This window comes from Garra rufa, chromosome 8 (assembly GCF_049309525.1).
Source record: "Garra rufa chromosome 8, GarRuf1.0, whole genome shotgun sequence".
In the NCBI taxonomy this organism is placed as follows: domain Eukaryota; kingdom Metazoa; phylum Chordata; class Actinopteri; order Cypriniformes; family Cyprinidae; genus Garra; species Garra rufa.
The window spans coordinates 13,470,089-13,490,941 of record NC_133368.1 but is presented as its reverse complement, the minus strand read 5'-3'; the positions used below and the strand labels follow the sequence as shown (position 1 = coordinate 13,490,941).

Below are 20,853 nucleotides of genomic sequence, written 5' to 3'. Positions count from 1 at the left end.
GGTGAAATGTAGTACACTGAGATAGGGCAGCCAATGACTCTGTTTGCTTAGTAAACTTCAAACATCCCTGGAGGCCGGTGAGAGGGTCAGAGATAACATCAGTGCCAACGGCAAACTAAACTGACTCAATTACCCACAAACACACCGCTGTTAAAACTTTGTCCAGAACTCTCTTTGGTACTTTTGACAGCAGGCATCTAGTAATCTTACATAGTAAAGTAGGGAAGGGCAAGGTAGAGTATGCTGCGTTTGCACGTCTGGAAGTGTTTGGGACTTTCTATTCCCTGAGGGAGTTTCTGGTCCTGTGAGTAAGCCAGAGATAGAAACATAAAAAAGTGATTACTTATGCTAGCAACTGACACGCAAACTTATCGTTCAATTTTCCATGCATGTTGTGTTGTCAGTAGACTATAAGCTATCTAGTAAGATGGTGTGATCTGCACACTAGAAGGAATGAGGCAATCCAAATGTTATCTTGACAACGAATGGGAGGACAGGGGTGAAGTAAATCAGAGAAGAACGACGGATACAGACCAAAACGATCACACTTATCGTATATATATATGAACTTAGAAGACTCAGAAAGGAACAAACCCAGAGTATGGACTGCTTCAATAGGACTCTTTATCCTTTTGTAGCTATACATTGAGCATCCTTAGACATTCTGACTTTGAATCACTGCCAATATTTGCAATCCCTCATGGACTCTTTACAACTTCAAGTCAAGCTGAGATAAAAATGAACACATTTGCTGAAGTGCGAGCCACATGAAAGAACTTGGATAGGCTGAAGTGCTTTTAATAAAATACTATAAAAAGGTCACAGCTACAGTCTAGAAATCCCTAGAGTCTGCTATCATTGTTCATACTGCTTCATAATAACAGGGACTTAGAAAGCGGCATTGTCTCCTGCCTGGTGTCTACAGGCAATAATTTCTCTTACAAATCCCAGCATAAATTAAAAAGAGTGAAAGTAATGGTTTCTGTAACCCAGACAACCATGCTAAGCTCAGGCTCAGACGGCAAACCTAAAGTATGTGTACTGACTTTCTAATGCATACTGCTCTCAAAATGCACATTCCAGACTGAAAAGAACAATTTTAATGAATCTGCAGAAAAAAACAAGATCTGTTCAGTCTATCAGGCTGATAAATTGCTAATTGTCAAATAAAGTAAACAATATCAATTTGTAATGTATGAGCAAAAAGTAATTTTTAATAGTATGAACTTATGTCAAGTTTGATGTTGAAAGTTAAACTGAGTCTACTGAGCATGCTCAGTTTGATCACTCTTAGTTCTGCAAATAACTTTGAGGTGGAACTCCACCTTGTTTATAACTGCCACTATGCTATCACTGCAAGTCTTTACTTGATTTGAGCATCAATATTGTTTATATTTAACATGGAATAGATTTATGAAGTGTACATATTGTAACACTATTAACCTGGACAGCATGAGTTTGTAAAAATAAAGCTATAAAGGCGAAGCTCGAACCTCATATTGTTACTGTAAGCATGGTCATTGGCACACAGTGCACATTATTTTAATGTTTTGTGTTTGGTCAAAACATTTTGCGGTCACACTTTATATTAGGTTGCCTTAAGTATTATGTACTTACATCAAAAAAAAAAAAAAAGTACAATGTACTTAATGTGGTCATATTGTATTTCAAAACACTTTGGATTCTATTAAGGCGGGATATGGGTAAGGTTAGGGACAGGTTTGGTGGTATGGGTACTAGGTTTAAGGGTGGGTTAGGTTGTAAAGGATGGATCAACAGTGGTAATTACAGAAATTAATTACAAATGTAATCACATTTAGGTTATTAAAAATATGTAAGTACAATGTAAAAACATGTATATACACAAAAAGTACTCCTCAAGTTGAGACTTAAACTCAAAAATGCATTCCAGCTGGTTGTGTGTTTTTTGTTTTTTTTTAACTGAACTCAATATTTTACAGTTTAAAGGATGGTTTGCTCCTTAGTGGTTATTAGAGGGCATTCTGTGATTGACTAAGCATCAATCAGGTTCCAGAAGTACTAACACATTGTGATTTCTAATTGTAATTAATTAATCAATTTAGGTTAAACACCATCATTTCTGCTGAAGAACTACATTACCCATAAATCAACCAGTGACAGAATTTGCTGATGGTATTTGATTGACAGACAATCTGACCAATTATAAAGCTGAATCTTCCATTTGGCTGACCAACAAAATGGAATTTATTACCTACATTTCCTAAATGACAAAATTTTAAATTTTAATTTTGTCATTGCGTTGTCAGTGTCGTCTTTGCTCCGCAATGTATTTTTCACTGTCTAAGAACATGAATGATGTGTGGTGTGAGAGCACCATGGTTTGATGGATGTAGCAACAGTAACTACTACTACTCAAACTACTTTTGAGCTTATTGCTAAAACTTTTTTTTGCATCAGCTTTTAATATGAATATAAAAACAGTTTAAGAACTGAGGCAAGGACATTAAATAAAAGTGGACATCATTGTTGTGCTCCGTGTTATCAAACTGGAAATGCAGTCACATTTTCTTTAGGGATGCACCGATATGAATCGGCCGATCATGCTTGCGCGTTTTGTCAGTAAAGCCGGTTCTGTAATCAGCGGTAAATGCCATCAGGTGCGTGATTTCACGTTGAGCCGTATATACTACACACAGCCGTTGTTTACCAACGAGCTGCGCAAATCAATGTTCATTATCAGTGTGAATGTGCGCAGCTCGTCAGTGAACAACGGCTGTGTGTAGTATATACGGCTCAACGTGAAATCACGCAACTGATGGCATTTACCGCTGATTACAGAACCGGCTTTACTGACAAAACGCGCAAGTGATCGGCCGATACGGATCGGTGCATCCCTAATTTTCTTCAATGTTTCAAGTCATCAAAAATGGAAAATATCTTGTGATAGCACTGCACATTTTAACAGAAAGCTATGACTCATGGGCTCACCATAATACCAACTACTGTATTTTTTTTTAATGGAGTCATCATCGATATTTGTAATAACAATCTACAGACTCACAAAGCAGGGAATAGAAAATTAGACGTGACTCACCTGTGGGCGTAACAACAACCTTTCCCATTTCCTCAGACTTCTCCAGAATCTTACGCCAATTTTTTCCTTCTTCACCCTGCCTCACCCACTCCTGGGCCATACACACATACTCCCCTTGGTCTGATGGCAGTGATCTTTTTAGGACCAGCCCATAAAAACCACCTCCACGAAGGTCCAACTGAATTCCGCCATCTGTGTAACGCTGAGTGTAGTTGCGTCCGACTTTGATCTTATCATCCGGCCCAAATGTCAAGATTTCTTCCAACGGGCTGCTCCCTTTCCGGACGGACCAGGTAACGGAGAGGAAGGTGTGCTCTGTGAAGCCCCGTGTCGTGGTGCAATGAAGTTCCACTGATTCTCCCTCAGTCACTGCTGACTTGGAAATGGCTGGAGCCACCTTCAGACTGTCCCCGATCACTAGACATAACAAATGACACTTTAAAGGAGGCAGGAAAGAGGCTGGAAGATTTCAAAGGTGTGTGATTTCCACATCACCAAACAGACTTGCTAAAATTAATGGTCAAAGTTTTCAATAAACCATTTTTCATCCTTGTTAGGACAAACAGGTAACCATACCCCAAACTCACAGTATTGCTATCTTCGTCCAGCCACTCAAAAAATAAATAAGTAAAGTTGAGGTCAAAAGTTTACATACACCTTGCAGAATCTGCTTTTTATTTAGTACTGATCTGAATCAGATATTTCACATAAAATACATTTACATATAGTCCACAAGAGAAAATAATAGATGAATTTATAAATATTACTTTGTTCAAAAGTTTACATACGCTTGATTCTTAATACTGTGTTGTTACCTGAATGATCCACAGCTGTTTTTTGTTTGTTTGTTTGTTTGTTTGTTTAGTGATAGTTGTTCATGAGTCCCTTGTTTGTCCTGAACTGTTAAACGGCCTGCTGTTCTTCAGAAAAATACTTCAGGTCACATCAATTCTTAGATTTTTCAGCATTTTTGTGTATTTGAACCCTTTCCAACAATGACTGTATGATTTTGAGATCCACCTTTACACACGGAGGACAACTGAGGGACTCATTTTTAACTATTACAGAAGGTTCAAATGCTCACTGAAGCTCCAGAAGGGAAAACAATGATTTTAAAGCCAGGGGTGTAAACTTTTGAACAGAATGTACACATTTTTTCTTATTTTACCAAAATACCATATACCTTTAAAATAAAATTAAAAAGTCTTCTGGGACGCTTACTGATGCTTCTTTCTGGTGCATCAGTGAGCGTTTCAGCCTTCTGTAATAGTTGCATATGAGTCCCTCAGTTGTCCTCAGTGTCAAAAGATGGATCTCAAAATCATGCAGTTATTGTTGGAAAGGGTTTAAAATAACACAAAAATGCTAAAAAAAAACAAATAATTTGTGGGACCTGAACAAAAACACAGCTGTGGATCATTTAGGTAACAACACAGTATTAAGAATCAAGTAAAATTTTGAACAGCGTAATTTTTATAAATTAAACTATTATTTTCTCTTGTGGACTACATGTAAACGTCTTTTACCTGAAATATCTTATGCAGGGCAGTGCTGTATAAAAAAATAACATGCATTTTTTATGATCCCTCTAAATTTGGTTAAATAATAAACATTTTACAGGTTCTGCAAGGTGTATGCAAACTTCTGACCTCAACTGTATTTATATAGAAAACAGCCATTTTAAAATATAATGATATTTCACAATTTTACAATTTTGACTGCATTTCTGACCAAACAAATAAAACCTTGGTAAGCAAAAGAGATTTCCTTCAAAAACATTTGGAAATCATACCAACCGCACACTTTTTTACAGTAGTTTTATACCTTAACACTAATCACAAATATAGTTTAATGTCCTTGTTATGTGTGAACGTAGAACTGCAGACATAGTGTTTTACATATTACACTGATCCTGCAGCATGTTCAAATGAACATGCAAATACATAAATCACACTTAGTTCCCAGGTTGTCAACATATAAGTATTTAGAAATAAAGAGACTTCCCAAACTCATCACATGAACCCCTAACAGAACATTTATATCTGTTTTCCAGCTGAACGAACACTTAGCTTATCACTCTTATTTACTCATAATTTCTACTTGTGTGTTTGTTACAGGAAAAATAGGTTTTGCTTCTAGTTAATCGTCTGGTTAATATCTGTACATCACATCAGCTTAAAAAGCACTAAGAGGCCATTTGAATTGAACCTTGACTTTTCTCACACTCTGTGTCTCTCAGTGTCACAGTGAAGAAGGCTCTCTTTTGACTTTAGTTTTAGGGAATTTCCTAATAGTGACTGCTTCCTTAATGGTCTTCACTAGGGCATCAAACAATTCCCAGAGGCAAAATAAACATAAAATGAAAGGAAAAGTTCACCAAGACACTGGAATCAGTCAGATATAATGTAAAGTAGTCAGATCAAATGTAACGTTTAATTAAAGACTTTGATCTATTGATCTCATATTTTATGTCCCCTGTGATGTCCGGTGTTCTGCTTGTACTATTATTTTCCTTTTTTGGTGTGGAAGAGTTCACTTTGTCCATCTCCAAAAGTGGAGAAGAGCCTTCAGACCTTCAGAGCTCATCCGTTTAAGGATAACTATTGCCAAAATGCAACCTGGGCTGTTTTTTTTACTGTAAATTAGACAAACTCATATCTAAAAGAGTTATTACAACAAACAAGCTGTTTTTGAGATTGACCGTGATTTCGTTTTGTGGTCATTGGCCGGTGAATGGGAGTACTAGGGGCATAAATTTGAGCGCATCAAAATCTATATTTTTTTTACAACACTAAGAAGGCTCGACACACCATAAAACTTTGCTCGAAGTATCGCCTGGGTCTCTACACATGAACTCGAGCATTGAGAACATTGTTAGTGTACACAGAGTTTACTAAAAAGAAAGGTTTTGAACAACTCACTTACACTGTTTGTGTTTTCACTCGCAGCCGTCTTGCCAGTCAAGAAGTGTCGATCTCCGAATGCGAATGAATGGACTCCATAGGACGAAATATTAGGCTTATATGAGGCTCTTTTTACAACTAGAAGGTTAATTTTGTTTTTCACTTGTGACAAAACAACGAATTAGCCGTGCATTTATATGGAAATATGCTTTAGGAGCTATCCATCTTTACTCTCCTCACATTCGGAGATCGACACTTCTTGACTGGCAAGACGGCCGCGAGCGGAAACCCAAACAGTGTAAGTGAGTTGTTCAAAACCTTTCTTTTTAGTAAACTCTGTGTACACAATGTTCTCAATGCTGGAGTTCATGTGTAGAGACCCAGGCGATACTTCGAGCAAAGTTTCATGGTGTCAAGCCTTCTTAGTGTTGTAAAAATATCGATTGTGATGCGCTCAAATTTATGCCCCTAGAACTCCCATTCACCGGCCATTGACCACAAAACAAAATCACGGTCAATCTCAAAAACGGCTCGTTTGTCATAATTATGCTTTTAGATATAAGTTTGTCTCGTTTACAGTAAAAAAAAAAAAAAAAAGCCCAGGTTGCATTTTGGCAATAGTTATCCTTTAAGCTCCAAGGGCTTTTACTCTAGTCGACAGAACAAAGTCTTTGTATTTTTGTCTACAAGCCTTGCAGTGCATCACATTCCATTTAAACTTTCAGTGCAACCTTGTTTATCTTTGTAAAGCCTACTGTATCATATCTGATACACATTTTCTAAGGCCTCTAAATAAATCAACATCACCAAAACTTTGCTGAAAGAATACTTAATCTTTTACACGCCATCTGTCATCTGGTTGATAGTTTATACTTCTTAGCAAGTAAAAAGCCTTTTAGTGCAGTGGTTCTCAATCCTGGTCCTGGGGGACCCCTGCTCTGCACATTTTGCATGTCTCCCTTATTTAACACACCTGACTGAGATCATTAGCTGATTAGTTCAGTTCATGGATCTCTCTCCTCATGAGCTGATGATCTCAATCAGGTGTTAAATAAGGGAAACATGCAAAATGTGCAGAGCAGGGGTCCCCCAGGACCAGGATTGAGAACCACTGTTTTAGTATAATTGTAAAAAAAAATCCCTCTTCAGTTTGTGGTTCAAATGTCTTTTTGCTGTGAAATCTTTACTGATTTTTATGATGTAAATGTAATAAGTTTTATATTTAGTAATATTTCAAGATAACCCATTACTGGACTAAAGCAACATGTTTATTTGGTTAACCATACACTGTATATCTTATAGAAAAATGTTCATATAACATAGCATTTAAATATCATCTTAATAAAACATTATACTGGGAGATACAGAGTGACCGCTGATATTTATATGCATTTTATGCAAGTAGTCTTCTGTACTGTTATAAAAATCTAACTGATTTAAATCACAAGTTGATTGCTATCAGAATTCTTATTATCTTATTTTCAGTTGTATAAATATCAGCAACTGCATCAACTTTTGCTCAGCTTGGAGCTTTGTCTTCCCCCTTGAGTATGAACTTTATTTATTTATTTTTATGATTTAAAGGAGTCCCATTATGCTCTTTTACAAAATCTTTATATTGTTTTGGGGGTGCTTAACGGTTTGAAAAGGCATTATTTTTCACATAATTTGCATTACAATAGCTTTCTCCCCAGGCTGGCACAAATGGCTCGATTAGTTCCAGGTTTGATGAAGGCCCACCTTCCGAAAAACAAAATGTGTTGTGATTGGTTAGCAGTCCCACTGCCTTGCGATTGGTGAACAGCTTAGACAGCGTTTCAGTCCTGCCAAGCCCCTTACCAAAGCAGCAAGTTCCGTGTACCACTGTTAGCGCAAGCTAGATTAAAGTGATTCTTATGTTGTAAATGTGGATATTGTTCTTACAAAAATACATCGGTTCACTACAGGAGGCTTTTATTGACTCTCCTGGAGCCATGTGAGGCACTTTTTATTATGGATCGATGTACTTTATTGGACTTGTTTTGGACTGTTGGAGAGAAACACAAGTCTATGCCGTTCTAAAGCTTGGGAGTGCCAGGATAATTTGTAATATTACTCCGATTGCATTTGTATGAAAGAAGGAAGTCATATACAACTAGGATGCATAGAGGGTGAGTAAATAATACACTTCAGTAGTGTTGGTCAGCCACGGCTCTGCGTGTTTCAATCCGCTATACCGCACACGTCAACGGCACTGCTCCGACACGATGACCAGAGCAGTTTGCGGACACTTTAGTCAATGCTTGCATTTATACCAACCATCCTGAGGCTCGCTGAAGCATCCCAGAAGTGGCTGTCCATGCTACATCGCTAAATTTAGTCTAATCCCCCACCTCGTCCCTCTCCACACACCAATGATTTGAATTTCCGTAGGTGGGATTTATTTAAATGATATGATATAATGGACCGCATTGTGACATCATAGCATCCAGAAAACAAACACTGTAGTCCAAAGGAGCAGTTCATTGTAGTTCTTGAAAGTAGATTTTTTTAAAAAAAAACTAAATATCTTGCTTTGGAGTGGACTTTGAGATTTGTAACTTTGTAAATGTTTAAACATACACACTGAATAAAACTCAAAAAGTGAAAAAGCATAAAAGGACCCCTTTATAATGTCAGGCTGTACAGGGTTAAGAAGTGTGCATGTAGGAGTAGCCTGCTTTGTATTTTAATCATCTCAGTTTGGTTTTCTTTGATTAGGGGCAAAAACACTGGGGCAGTGCACTCAAATGGACATCGCTGTACCTTCTTTACCCCTAAAGGGTGCATATTAGTACCTTAAAGTAGTCATATGTATGCTTGGTACAGTGACAAGATGCTGAGAGTAAAGTAAACAATTTCTTAGCAGGCTTGACCCACCTTTGAGCTCCACATCGGCGTGATAGTTCCCGCTGATGACCGAATCAGTGCTCGGGGTACTGCAGCGATAGACGCCACTGTCTGTTGCTCTGACCTTCTTGAATTTGAGTTCAACAACGGCATCTCCCAGCTTACTGTAACTGATGTCACCACTGTTAACCCGGTCCCTCACTGAAGAGTCCACAAAATTACTGTCAAAGGTGGAGATGAGCGAGAGGGTTTTATCACCGGCGAGGATCAAAGACCACTCAAAATCCTGATCTCGGGGTCCCTCGTAGTCAGACACATCACAGCGAATGGAGATAGCTTGCCCCTCTACGTGCACCAGAGGACCGCCTGGAACCTTCACCACACGGGCCTCACAGAACGACACTGAGAGAAGAAGAGAAGATATGTCAGGTACACACTATTTACTATTTCCTTGAGTTCTGTGAGACACATTACTGGCAAACTGGGCGGGAAAAAACTAAAAGTATGATCAAATACATAGTATCAGTCATCCTGAATGATGAGTCACTTTTTTTCCCTGAAGAGCAAGACCGTAAACATTAAATGTGCTTATCCATTAAAACTTTTTTTTAGATGTGCACTAGCACAAAGACGACCTCAAAGAGATGTGTCTATTTATGGCAATGTTAATTGTAAATAACCATATTAGGTCAGGGATGAGTTCAAAGCACCGGAATGAAAACACGCCGCCTCATCTAAAAGTGAATATTAACATTTTATTGGGTTGGGAATTAAGTGCTCTGAGACAAATTACATCAGCATGGCAGCTGAAGAGAGAAAATTCACTAACATGGAACAAGCCAAAGAATAAGCTGGAACATTACACTGGAGGAAACAAGCTGAAAAGAAGAGCAGAGGGACAGAAACCAAAACTTAGAGAGGGCGACATGTAACAACTTGCCTCTTCAAGAGGGATTGGCTGTTTTTGTAAGGTGGAAGACTCAATCCAAAGAAACAACAGACAAACGTAGTAGAAACTAGTGAAATATACTGTAAAACAAGCCTGACGTAGTATTAAAACAGGACACATTTAAAGTTGGTAAGTGAAAGAAGATCCGAGCTGATTATATGCATGATAACGAATGGGAGTGTACTGAATGTGCCAGGGAACATGCTGAAGCATATCAGTACAAAAATACTAAACAGCAATTCTACAATAACGCACTGCAATGATGGAAAAATAAAACAGGTTTTAATTGTCTTTTAAAAAGGAAGAAAATGCTTCCTGTTTCTTTTGTCATTGACGTCAAAAGTCACATATCCAATCAAACTCTACAGTACTTTAGCACAAATTTGCGTCACATGGCAGAAGCAGGTTTTAGGAAAATGCCATCATAGACATGCTGCAAGACATTCCCTCATTCTCAGAAATAAAGCATGTATCAATTTAAGATTGAAGGGACCATATGTAGTCTGTTTCTCAATGTAAACCTCATATTCATCATAAATAATTACTTTTTTGTCAATTATAAGCTGTTAAAAGCATGGAAACTGAAATTCAAGCAACCCTTTTAAATTAAATTGGTACATTTTTAACTGTGCCTGTTATTAATAATTGCGACCAACAAAACAACAAAACCAGTCTAAAGTAGTACATTTGTAGCAGTAGCCAAAAATACTTTGTATGGGTCAAAATTCTTTCTTTTATGCCAAAAATCATTGGGATACTAAGTAAAGATCATAAAGATATTTTGTACATTTCCTACTGTATATATTTCAAAATAAAAATTTTGATTAGTAATATGCAATGCTAAGAACTTCAGTTGAACAACTTTAAAGGCGATTTTCTCAATATTTTGATTGTTTTGCACCCTCAGATTCCAGATATTCAAAATTGTTGGTTCTTGGCCAAATATTAGCTTATTTATTCAGCTTTCAGATGTCGTATAAATCTCAATTTCCAAAAAAAAATGTACCCTGATGAGTGGTTGTGTGGTCCAGGGTAACAATTTTGGCATACTGTTGGACTTAAACAGTTCCTACGTAATATTATTAAATTCAAATATCTGATATTAAGTCCATTTTTGTACAAACTATTTTGACACTTGACGCGCTGAGTCCTAAAGCAAAACCACTAATATAGGTACACATGATTCTTGAAAAACAGGTTTGTGATATCTGTTTGCAGTAAACATTTTACACTTAAACTAGCCACTGGATCACTTCAAAAAATAATTTAGATGCTAAACGCTGGTGGTTGGCATGTAGGCAATATTAGACAACTGAGACCTAGAGCATTCACACTGTACATCACATATACAATAACTTAGCTATGAAGGATGGTTTTAGGGATTTACAGTGGTGGGAAAGCAATAAAAACTTTCTTAAAAGAAGAAGAATTAACAGACCAATGTAATGTTGGTTAGCAGTAGCTGGCCTATATAAACTGATATGAATTGTAAAAACTGTACACACCTTCTCATTTGACAGAAGAATTTGACTGATTTTATCATAAAATAATACAATAAACAGGCATATTAAGAATTTATAATAAAGACACCATGTATACCAAACGTTGCTGTTGTTATCTAAACTAATTAAATACAAACATATACTTTTCACACACATTTTATAAACCAATCCTCCTTGTTACCTCAACATAATGAGAACAGGCGTCTCCTAATCAAGAACTAGTCAACTTACCAAGAGCAATAAACAAAATCACAGGACGGAGCCCCGCTCCTTTATCCATTTTGTGAAGGCGCGTGATTTTCCCACGGGATCGCCTTTGTCATTCAAACCGGGCAGAGAGTGTGAAATCCTCCTGTGAGGGCGGTGAACGAGTCTCTCCCGGCACTAAAGTTGAATTAAGTTTTGCGAGAGTCGCGCTGTTTAGTCCTTTAGCGTTGTGAATGGTGGTAGATCTGCGCATGCTGCATGATAAAACTCAGGACAGAGGGTTGGATTGGCACAGTCGTGTCCGGAAGTGGATGTGTGTGTGCGTGTGAGTGTGTGGACCTTTTCCCTGTGTTGGATAAGGGAGGGGACACTGCCGAGCTGTTCGCCGCAGGTGAAGTACCGCCGCACCCGTTGCTGAGCAGCGCTGAGTCGTGACGGTGCAGGCAGAATACAGGCACTAATTATCTCCCAAAATAACTCAAAACGTCCAGAGAGACCCCCGAACCACCCACTTATATGCTCACATGTTCTCAGAACGGTGCAGAATGAATCATTTATGGCAAGAAATCGTCCTCATTATGTGTCCTTTCATCTCTGATGCTCTTTTCATCCTTCATCGACTGCAAGCATACCTACATACATTAATGCATAAATATAGTGAAACCCAAAGATTAAATTATTTATTTATTTACTTTGAATAAACTAAATGTTTTAGGATTTAGATTTTTTTTAATGGAAAGAAGTTATTCTATATTCTGTATTCTAATTATATTTATGTGAACTCTTTGCATCAGTAAGTGGTAAAACAACTGCATAATTTTTTAAGAAGCAGACTAAATGAAAAGGAAAAAATATAACTGCACTGTTTTTTCTGTTTGTTTTTATTGTTTTTTGATACAGACGTTTCAGTCAATATTGTTTTATGATATGGTATTTTAGTTATAATATGAACTATTTGTATTTATTGGTGGTGGTGTAATTTATTTATTTATTTTTATGGATTGAAACTCTTATGTATTTTGTTTTGTTAATGTAGTAACTCATTTTGTATTTACTAATGTACATTTGTGACCCTAGACCACAAAACCAGTCATAAGATTAAATTTTACAAAACTGAGATGTATACATCTTATGAAAGCTCAATAAATAAGCTTTCTATTGATATATGGTTTGTTAGGATAGGTGCAAAAAAAAAAAAATCAAAATATTGAGAAAATCCCCTTCAAGTTTCTCCAAATTAAATTCTTAACAGTCCATATTAGTAATCAAAAATTACATTTTGATATATTTATAGTTGGAATTTTACAAAAAAAAATCTTCATGGAACATGATCTTTACTTAATTTTCTAATGATTTTTGGCATAAAAGAAAAATCTATAATTTTGACCCATACAATGTATTTTTGGCTATTGCTACAAATAAATCCCAGCAACTTAAGACTGGTTTTGTGGTCCAGGGTCACATTTTATTTATTTGTTTGTTTTGTTTTATTTTATTTTTTTTAGCTGAAATTTTGGTAACAAATGAACAGTGCTCGAGGGAATGTGCAGTTATTACATACATTACATAAAAAGTCTTGTTTTCATATAAATATTTAAAAATAAAACATTAAAACATTTTAAATCTGCATATATAATTAAAATTTTAATATTATGCATAGGTACTAAACATAAAATTCAATATATTCAATGATAATAAACATTATTTTATTTTATTTTTAGCCAAAACTTTGGTAACAAATAAATTGTGCTTAAGTGAGTGTGTGATTATAAATTACATTATTGCATAAATCACAAATTTGTTTTTTATATATAAATATTTTAAAATAAAATATTACAAATAAATAAATATTAATTAATATAATAAAACATTTAAATAGTATATATATATATATATATACTATATTATACTATATTTGTACTTTTTAAATCTTTTTTAATTAGCCAAAACCTTGGTAACAAATTAACAGTGCTTAAAGGAGTATTTGCTTATATTTTTTCTTCATTAACTCTTTGCACCAGTAATAATATGCTCTTGCTTTGAGGATCACAAAATGTAATTCAGATAATTCTCAAATCGTGCAGCATAATCAGGTTTAAAAACGTAAACTTGTGGAGTTTATGCAACTCAGGTGCTGCTGTTATTAAAGCAAAACAAAACATACCAAATTCTAAAAATGAAAGATTTTAAAATTCTTAAGTTGATGAACCTTAATTTTCTCTGTACCTATGTGAGCTTTGAAGCTCCACACAATCTGCTGGGACCAATACCATCAACGTTTAAGAAACTTTAACTTTACATTTAAGTAAACTAAAACTATTCTTGTTCTTCTTTTTTTCCTCAATGCATTTAATATCTGCTGTATAGCTTCTGTATACAACTCTAGCTTGTTTCTACAATTCAGCATTGCAGTAGTGAATATTATATGGAAAACTGTTACTGATAATCTTTATTTGTATGATGTTTTATTTAAAATCTACTAAATCTAGTAAAAATCTACTCTTTTATCTAATACAAGGTCTAATTTGTTATAAACAATCCTGTATTAAAATATAAACTATTGCAAAATAGAAGCATAATCATGAATAGTCTCAGGCTTTTGGATCCCACTGTAAATCTGCGTATATATACCCACTGAGTACACACAGACAGACAATTATTAAAGACCTTATTAAAATATTAAAACATTTGTTTGTATAAATGTGTGCAAACATTTCAAATACTGAGGATGTTCTGAGGTCAGGTGATGAGGTTAGCAAGGGTTAAGGCTCAAAGGTCATTATACCTTTTGGTAAGCCACTTGTGTTGAAGTCGTTGTGTGTGCTATTTTTACTTGTTGATGCAGAGCATATGGTTGTTGGCTCAGGACCTCAGTCACACTGCAGTGACTTACTGCGACACACGCGAGCACAGCATGATCATAAAGCCGAAATTCGTTAAAGTACAATCACACTTCTTTTCACAGTTCCTGCAGACCTTCATTGAGAACAGCTCCTCCCGGTATTAGTGCTTTCAGAGCAAACACGGCACACCCTTCAGACATGCCTACATAACAAAAGACCAGCTAGTTGACTCTGTGCTGGATTTACCACACCAGCACAACCCAGATTACCATACGCAAACATGAATACTTCTGCCACAGTGACGAATGACAGCGGGCTGTCGATCAAACTATTGCATTTTGGTCTATTTAATGATCTTATTCACTCAGGAGACACTTTGTACTCATTTTAAACTAAAATACTGATCAACTCCTAGCATTCAGTTGTGCCATTTCTGTCAGGAGAGACAGAGTAGAGTTGTTCTGCCTCATCTTGTAGAAATAAATATGATCAAAATGTGTAGATGCATAAGCTTGCTCATATCTGCAGGCCAAATATTTGATACATTTGTTGTGACCTGCTGTTATTTCACAATGATGTTCTAATGTTGCTGAGGAAGGAAGAGAGATGGAGAAAGTAGAGAAACTACTGTAGTGTCTATACCAAATGAGGTCCTAAATATCGTGAATCCAACATAGATTGACCTTAAACTCCCTCTAGTGGTAATAATCTGCAGTGTTTCTTGGATTGAATTGAGCGGGAGAATCTCGTTTGCCAAACTCATTATTTAGTTAGTAGTTAAACTACAGTAAATCTAACGTATTCGTCCTGTAAAAGTGGCTACGGCCATTTGTTAACTGTATGGGTCTGACAGTTTTGTACAGCTAAAAATAGATTTTTTTTTTTTTTTTTACTGGTTTAGGGAGTAACGCATTATAACACATTACTTTTAGAAAAAGAAATGCTAGACTTCTTTCCTCTTGCAAAACAAATGTGCAATTAAATGTAATGCTAAATTACATTAAGTAAAGTACACAAGTTGCATAGAGTCCCTGAACCACCAGGGGGTCCCCTTTCTCTCAGTCAAATCATTTACAGTTTTTCTCTATTGTTAACACACATTTTCTGAAAACATGCCTCATATTCTCAGAACTCTACACACAAATCCAAACACACACACACACAATGGGCAAAACCTCTCAATTCTCCTGCAAAATTAAACTTCACATTCAAAACAATGTTATTTCTTCTCAAAATGGTATTTTGTTTTCAAATGACACACACAAACCATCATATCAATAGACATTTATAAGAACCAGTTGAACACTGACGTGCTCAATGTAAAACACACTTCTCCATTCATCGTAATGACTTAGGCCTTTTTTGTTCAGTGTTACACTTACTACAGACAGTATATACATAAGTGTGTTGTGATGTAAAATATTTGAGAATATACATGGTAATGAATAGATTTTATTTTTCCCACAAAAACAATGTACAGATCTGGCCATTTAAAATGCGCGCGGGAAGTAAAGTGGTCTCGCGTGACGCCGGTGTATTGCGAAGGATCCTAGAAAATGCTCTGACACAGGAAAGACATGATCAGTAGGGGGCAGTCATGTAACGCACTGGACTGGAGCAGGCTGAAAACTTAAAGGTATGGTAACCTGGAGGGGACACCTTCGGTTCACTTATGTTTGTCGTGGCCACACATGTGAATTCGTGGGAACATCATATTACTTTTTGTCATTGCCACGAGATATTAATTCCTGGGAACGTCATATTAGGTCGAGGCCACAAGATCATTTTGTCGAGGTAACGACATCCTTATGTTTAATGCATAAACAAACCTGCGTGACAATAACCCAGGATTATCAGAGACAGGTTTATTAATATTTTTTATTTTGAGTTAAGAAATGTTTATATTAATTGTTATAGAAATTAATGAAATATTAAGTTATATATTAACAATAGGCAATGCTGTATATGCGAATGTCTGTGCGCGATGTAGACAGCATTCAAAAGTTTATCAAGAATTTATTACATATAAGTACTTCAAATTAAATAGCCCTGCAAGAAACATTTTATGCATCCTTAAGTCTTATCCATTAATTGATCCTCTTTTTTTCTGTAATAAATGTATTATTCGTTTATATTCAGTATGTCCCCCTTAATTTCGATCTCTTAACATTCCGAATCTAAATGATAAATGCTGACATGCCATTAAAGCTTTGATTATACTATATGGCATATATTCATTTTTAGTCTAATTATAACCTATATAGTGTTTCATTGTCGAGTGAATCATTCACGTTCCATTTGTAAATCGTATGGTCACACACGGGCATTAATACAATCATAAAGTCAGAACTTTATTGGCATAATTGTAGTTCACAATATTTGCTAAATATATGCCAAATAGCATATATAAAGTTGTTTAGGTTAAGCGATTCACAATAAAGAAAAAAGTAGATAGCTCTAAATCACTTATTATTTATTCTTATTATAGGTTATTATTATTTCAATACCTGGTTAGGGCTATTTATTTTTAACGCCTGACAATTATGCCAATTACGTTTTGACTTTTTGATTGTATTTATGGCCGTGTGTGACGATAAATGAGCATGTTTTCATTTACAAATGAAACTACGTGAATGATTCATTTCTCAGTAAAACAGTTTAATATTTATATAGTATAGTCTATTAATTAGACTAAACAAAATAAAATATGTTCAATTCATATTTTATATGTTCAATTCTTTTAGTTAAGAGAAGGAATGTAGGCCTATTTTACTGTGTGACGATAAATTATTTCCAAATGAAACTACGTGAATGATTCACTCTTCAGTTATTTGTCTATTAGTTAGACTAAATAAAATACAATATATGTTAAATGTAACCTTTAAACTGCATTCCAGTAAAAACCCCAGTCATAGAACCTTTACAGTATCATTTACATTCAGAATGTTATGTAACGAGATCAAAATGAAGGAAAAAATAACGAATACAAACGAATAATACAAATATAATGGGAAAAAAAGAAGGTCAGTCAATGGACAAGATTGTGGGATGCATGAAATGTTTCTTGCAGGGCTATTTAATTTGAAGTAGGCCAACATGTAATACATGTAAACACTTGTGAAAGCTGTCTACATTGCGCACAGACAGCATTAGCATATACAGCATCACCTGTATAATTATTTAATATTGTATTAATTTCTATAAAAATTAATATAGGCTAACAATTTCTTAACTCAAAACGAAATATCTCAAATAATTCTGGGTTACTAATGTCACGCAGGTTGGTTTATTCATTAAACTCGTGGCCACGAGAAATGCATGTTGAGCAAAAATACATTTCACGAAAATAATATAAAGATTACAAAACAAAGAAAACAAATGGAATGAGGGATAAGCTTTAAAGTTCACGTAAAAGCCAAATATTAAGCGGCATCCTTCATGTTTTCTTTAATCAGCAAATACTTAACATTTTTGAATTATATTCACCTTCTGTTTTTATGACAATAAATTTGAATTTTGAATTTTTTTTTTTTGTTTTTTTTTTTTTTTTTTTTAGAAAAACGTCCGAACACCGGTCTCAAAAGTAGAAGCGAAAGTCTTGTTTCCACCAGCGCGGAATTTTTTTTATTCACCGTAATTGATGGATGTCTAAAACAAAAATAAGGAGAATCCTAAAACATATATATTTCTTAAAATAATAACATCTGAACTTCATACACAACAATACGGCAACGACTTTACAACAGGACACATATTTTATTTTAATTTTATTTTTTAGCTTGTACACCAATGGATTTCGGATGTCGGGATAGGCTATTTCAGCAGTGGCGATTCTAGACTTTTTTAACAGGGGTGGCCTTAGTGGAGCACTGATTAATTCAAGGGTGGCATCATAAAATCATGCATCAAACACCATACTCATAAATTGAAGGACAAAGACCGTACTCTTACATCAAATTTCTTTTTATTTGAATAAAATCAAATATAAATAAACAAACTTATCATACTGCAGTGCAATGAAGTCAGATTTCCTTCCATTTACATTATTAGTAATTATTACTTACATTATTATTAGAAAGAAATGGCACAATGAACAACAAAGAACGTATTATTTACAATTAATTACACAAAATTAAAGCTCAATCAAAGGCCACATCTGTCCTGTGAGCTAAACTATTAGTATTTATAAAGTTTAAACTATATAGACTACTCTTTCATGTCATTACTGCATTGGTGATGTGCAAGTCGAATTCAGTGCCTGTCACTTTAAGGCCCTGCTGACGGCCGTGAGGTTTGCTTGATTCTCACGGTTTAAGCTAAACTGTTGTGCATTGTGCATAAGGATATGTGGATGAAATGAATTATGTTTGTTTCCATGTCATTTGTTAAACTAAATACTCTAAAGCCTAACAACTCGAAGAAAATCTGTCTTGGATTACAGGAGCTACTGTAAGTGTCTTGTAATGATAATTTCTATGATTTTGGCGAGCACAAAGAACTATCTCCAGATGTAAATTGGTTTCCTATTGCTCAAATTCAATTAAACCCACCAGTAGGCTAGACCTTAATTTCACAGCCTAGGTATGTTAGCAACACAGGGCTTGAAAACATTGACTGTATATATAACGTTAGAACAAACAAAAACGAAACCGTGCGTGGAATTTATCTGGGAATATAGCCTAAACCTAACTTACTGAAGGTAGGGGCCGGCGAGCTAACGTTACCTTGCTGGCGTGTTTTATTTGGTTCCTTGGTTAAAATATAATGTAGGCTACGTTTTTTTGCATAAAATTGCGTCTGCTAATCTGCTAATGATAAATCGTTAAATCCTTTTTTACAAAAGTAACGTTAGCCTACAGTTAACAGTTAATGACCTAGCAAATGTCGACTGAGTAGGCAGAAAAGCAGAAAAAAGGCAGGTACAGTAGATAAATTAGCCTAGCATACATGACGTGATTCAACAGACTTAATACTGGGCTGTGTGTGCGATTAGATATCAAGACAGATGTGACAGGTAAATAGATATCTTTGCGTGCTAGCACAAGTAGTAGTGCTGTAAACTCACATGCTAAAAAACAGTAAGCCATGTATTGTTGGTTAGCTTACATCAAACATTTGCTACTTACATTTCTGAGTTCTGGTGTCTGACTGTCCAAGCCCCCGCGCTGATTTAAGGCAGCAAGTGCGTCAACAACGGTTCCGCCTTTGAGCACGCTAATGGCCAATCGTAGAGTAGGATTTTGGGGTGGCACCTGGGGTGGCCAATCAATTCTCAGGGGTGGCGTGGGCCACCCCAAGCCACCCCTCTGGCTCCGCCCCTGTATTTCAGACTGCATCTCCACAGCTTACAGTTTTTTCCAATTGCTAACACACAATTTTTCAAACTAGTCTGGTTTTATCAAAATACTTAACACAATTCACAAAACCACACACCCAAACGGCAAAATACCTCATATATCCTGTAAAATGAAGCACTGCAACCAAAACTACACATAGCATTATCAAAATCAAACTTTGGCATGAAATGGCACACACTTCATTCATATTACCAGATTTTTGCCTAACCAACTACACACTCTTGGGCATAATGAAAAGCACCCCCATCTTTAGTATGCTTTGCCATAATACTAAAATATGTATCAGATTGCTCACATGCACAGAAATATGCAGATACACACACATCCTGTTGCAACATTTTTTTTTTTTTTCACTACAGTAAACAAGTCAGTGCAACATATGCACAGCAGATATATTGTAAGGAGTGAAATTATCTCCTCATGGCTGTAAGGAGTGAAATTATCTGCTCATGGAATTAAAATACTGTACAAACAGATGGCATGCAACAAAACAATAAACCTAAGGGATCTTCAAAGAAGACCAAACAACCCCACCATGCTACTTTGAATTCCCCGCCTCTCGCTCTCACACCCACACCTTTCTCCCTAAAAGCTTTTGCTTAAAGTCACATGTGGAAGATGCACATGATACTCATGTTATATCTTGTGAATGTATTGTTTTTTCCCCTTCATGTTTAGAATCATTCTAATGGTCTCTGTGCGATTGGTAAAATGGTCTCAATTTCATAGCAGTCACATATACTGTAAAAAAGATTGAAAACTTCCACAGAATTGGGTTTGCTGCTATTGGGTGTGTTTTCCCTTTAGGGGCAGATGGGAACCTCCAACCAGGTGCGAACCTGGGGTTGCGAGAACTCCTGAAAGACCAAAAGGTCTTTGTATTTTTACAGCTGATTGGAATATTTGTTTGTTCTGGTCTGGTATATAAGGCAAGTGATGAAACACAACTTGGGGATTTTTGTAGCCAAAACCCCCAAACTGTATGTATGCGAGGGTCTCTGGAGCTAAACCTCCAGGTCTCTCTCATGCTGCAGTGTGTCTCTCTGGTAGTCAGGTATGTCTTTCCCACTCTTAGATACATCTTTGAGTCATTGAGGTTATGTATTTATCTAAATTGAAACTGAATTGGGTTCTCATTGTTTAATTGT

At 35.8% G+C, this 20,853-nt stretch overlaps 1 protein-coding gene across 1 annotated transcript in view; it reads right to left on the bottom strand.

Moving 5' to 3' along the window:
* Positions 1-11,804, bottom strand: part of ptgfrna (prostaglandin F2 receptor inhibitor a) — a 28,758-nt gene extending 16,954 nt beyond the window's left edge. The window contains exons 1-3 of the mRNA XM_073845019.1: positions 11,530-11,804; positions 8,878-9,249; positions 3,077-3,493 (exon numbers count right to left, since the gene is read on the bottom strand). Of these exons, the coding sequence (XP_073701120.1) occupies positions 3,077-3,493; positions 8,878-9,249; positions 11,530-11,578 (838 nt within the window). The 5' untranslated portion in view covers positions 11,579-11,804. The remainder of the gene's footprint in view (positions 1-3,076; positions 3,494-8,877; positions 9,250-11,529) is intronic.
* Positions 11,805-20,853: the final 9,049 nt, after the last annotated feature.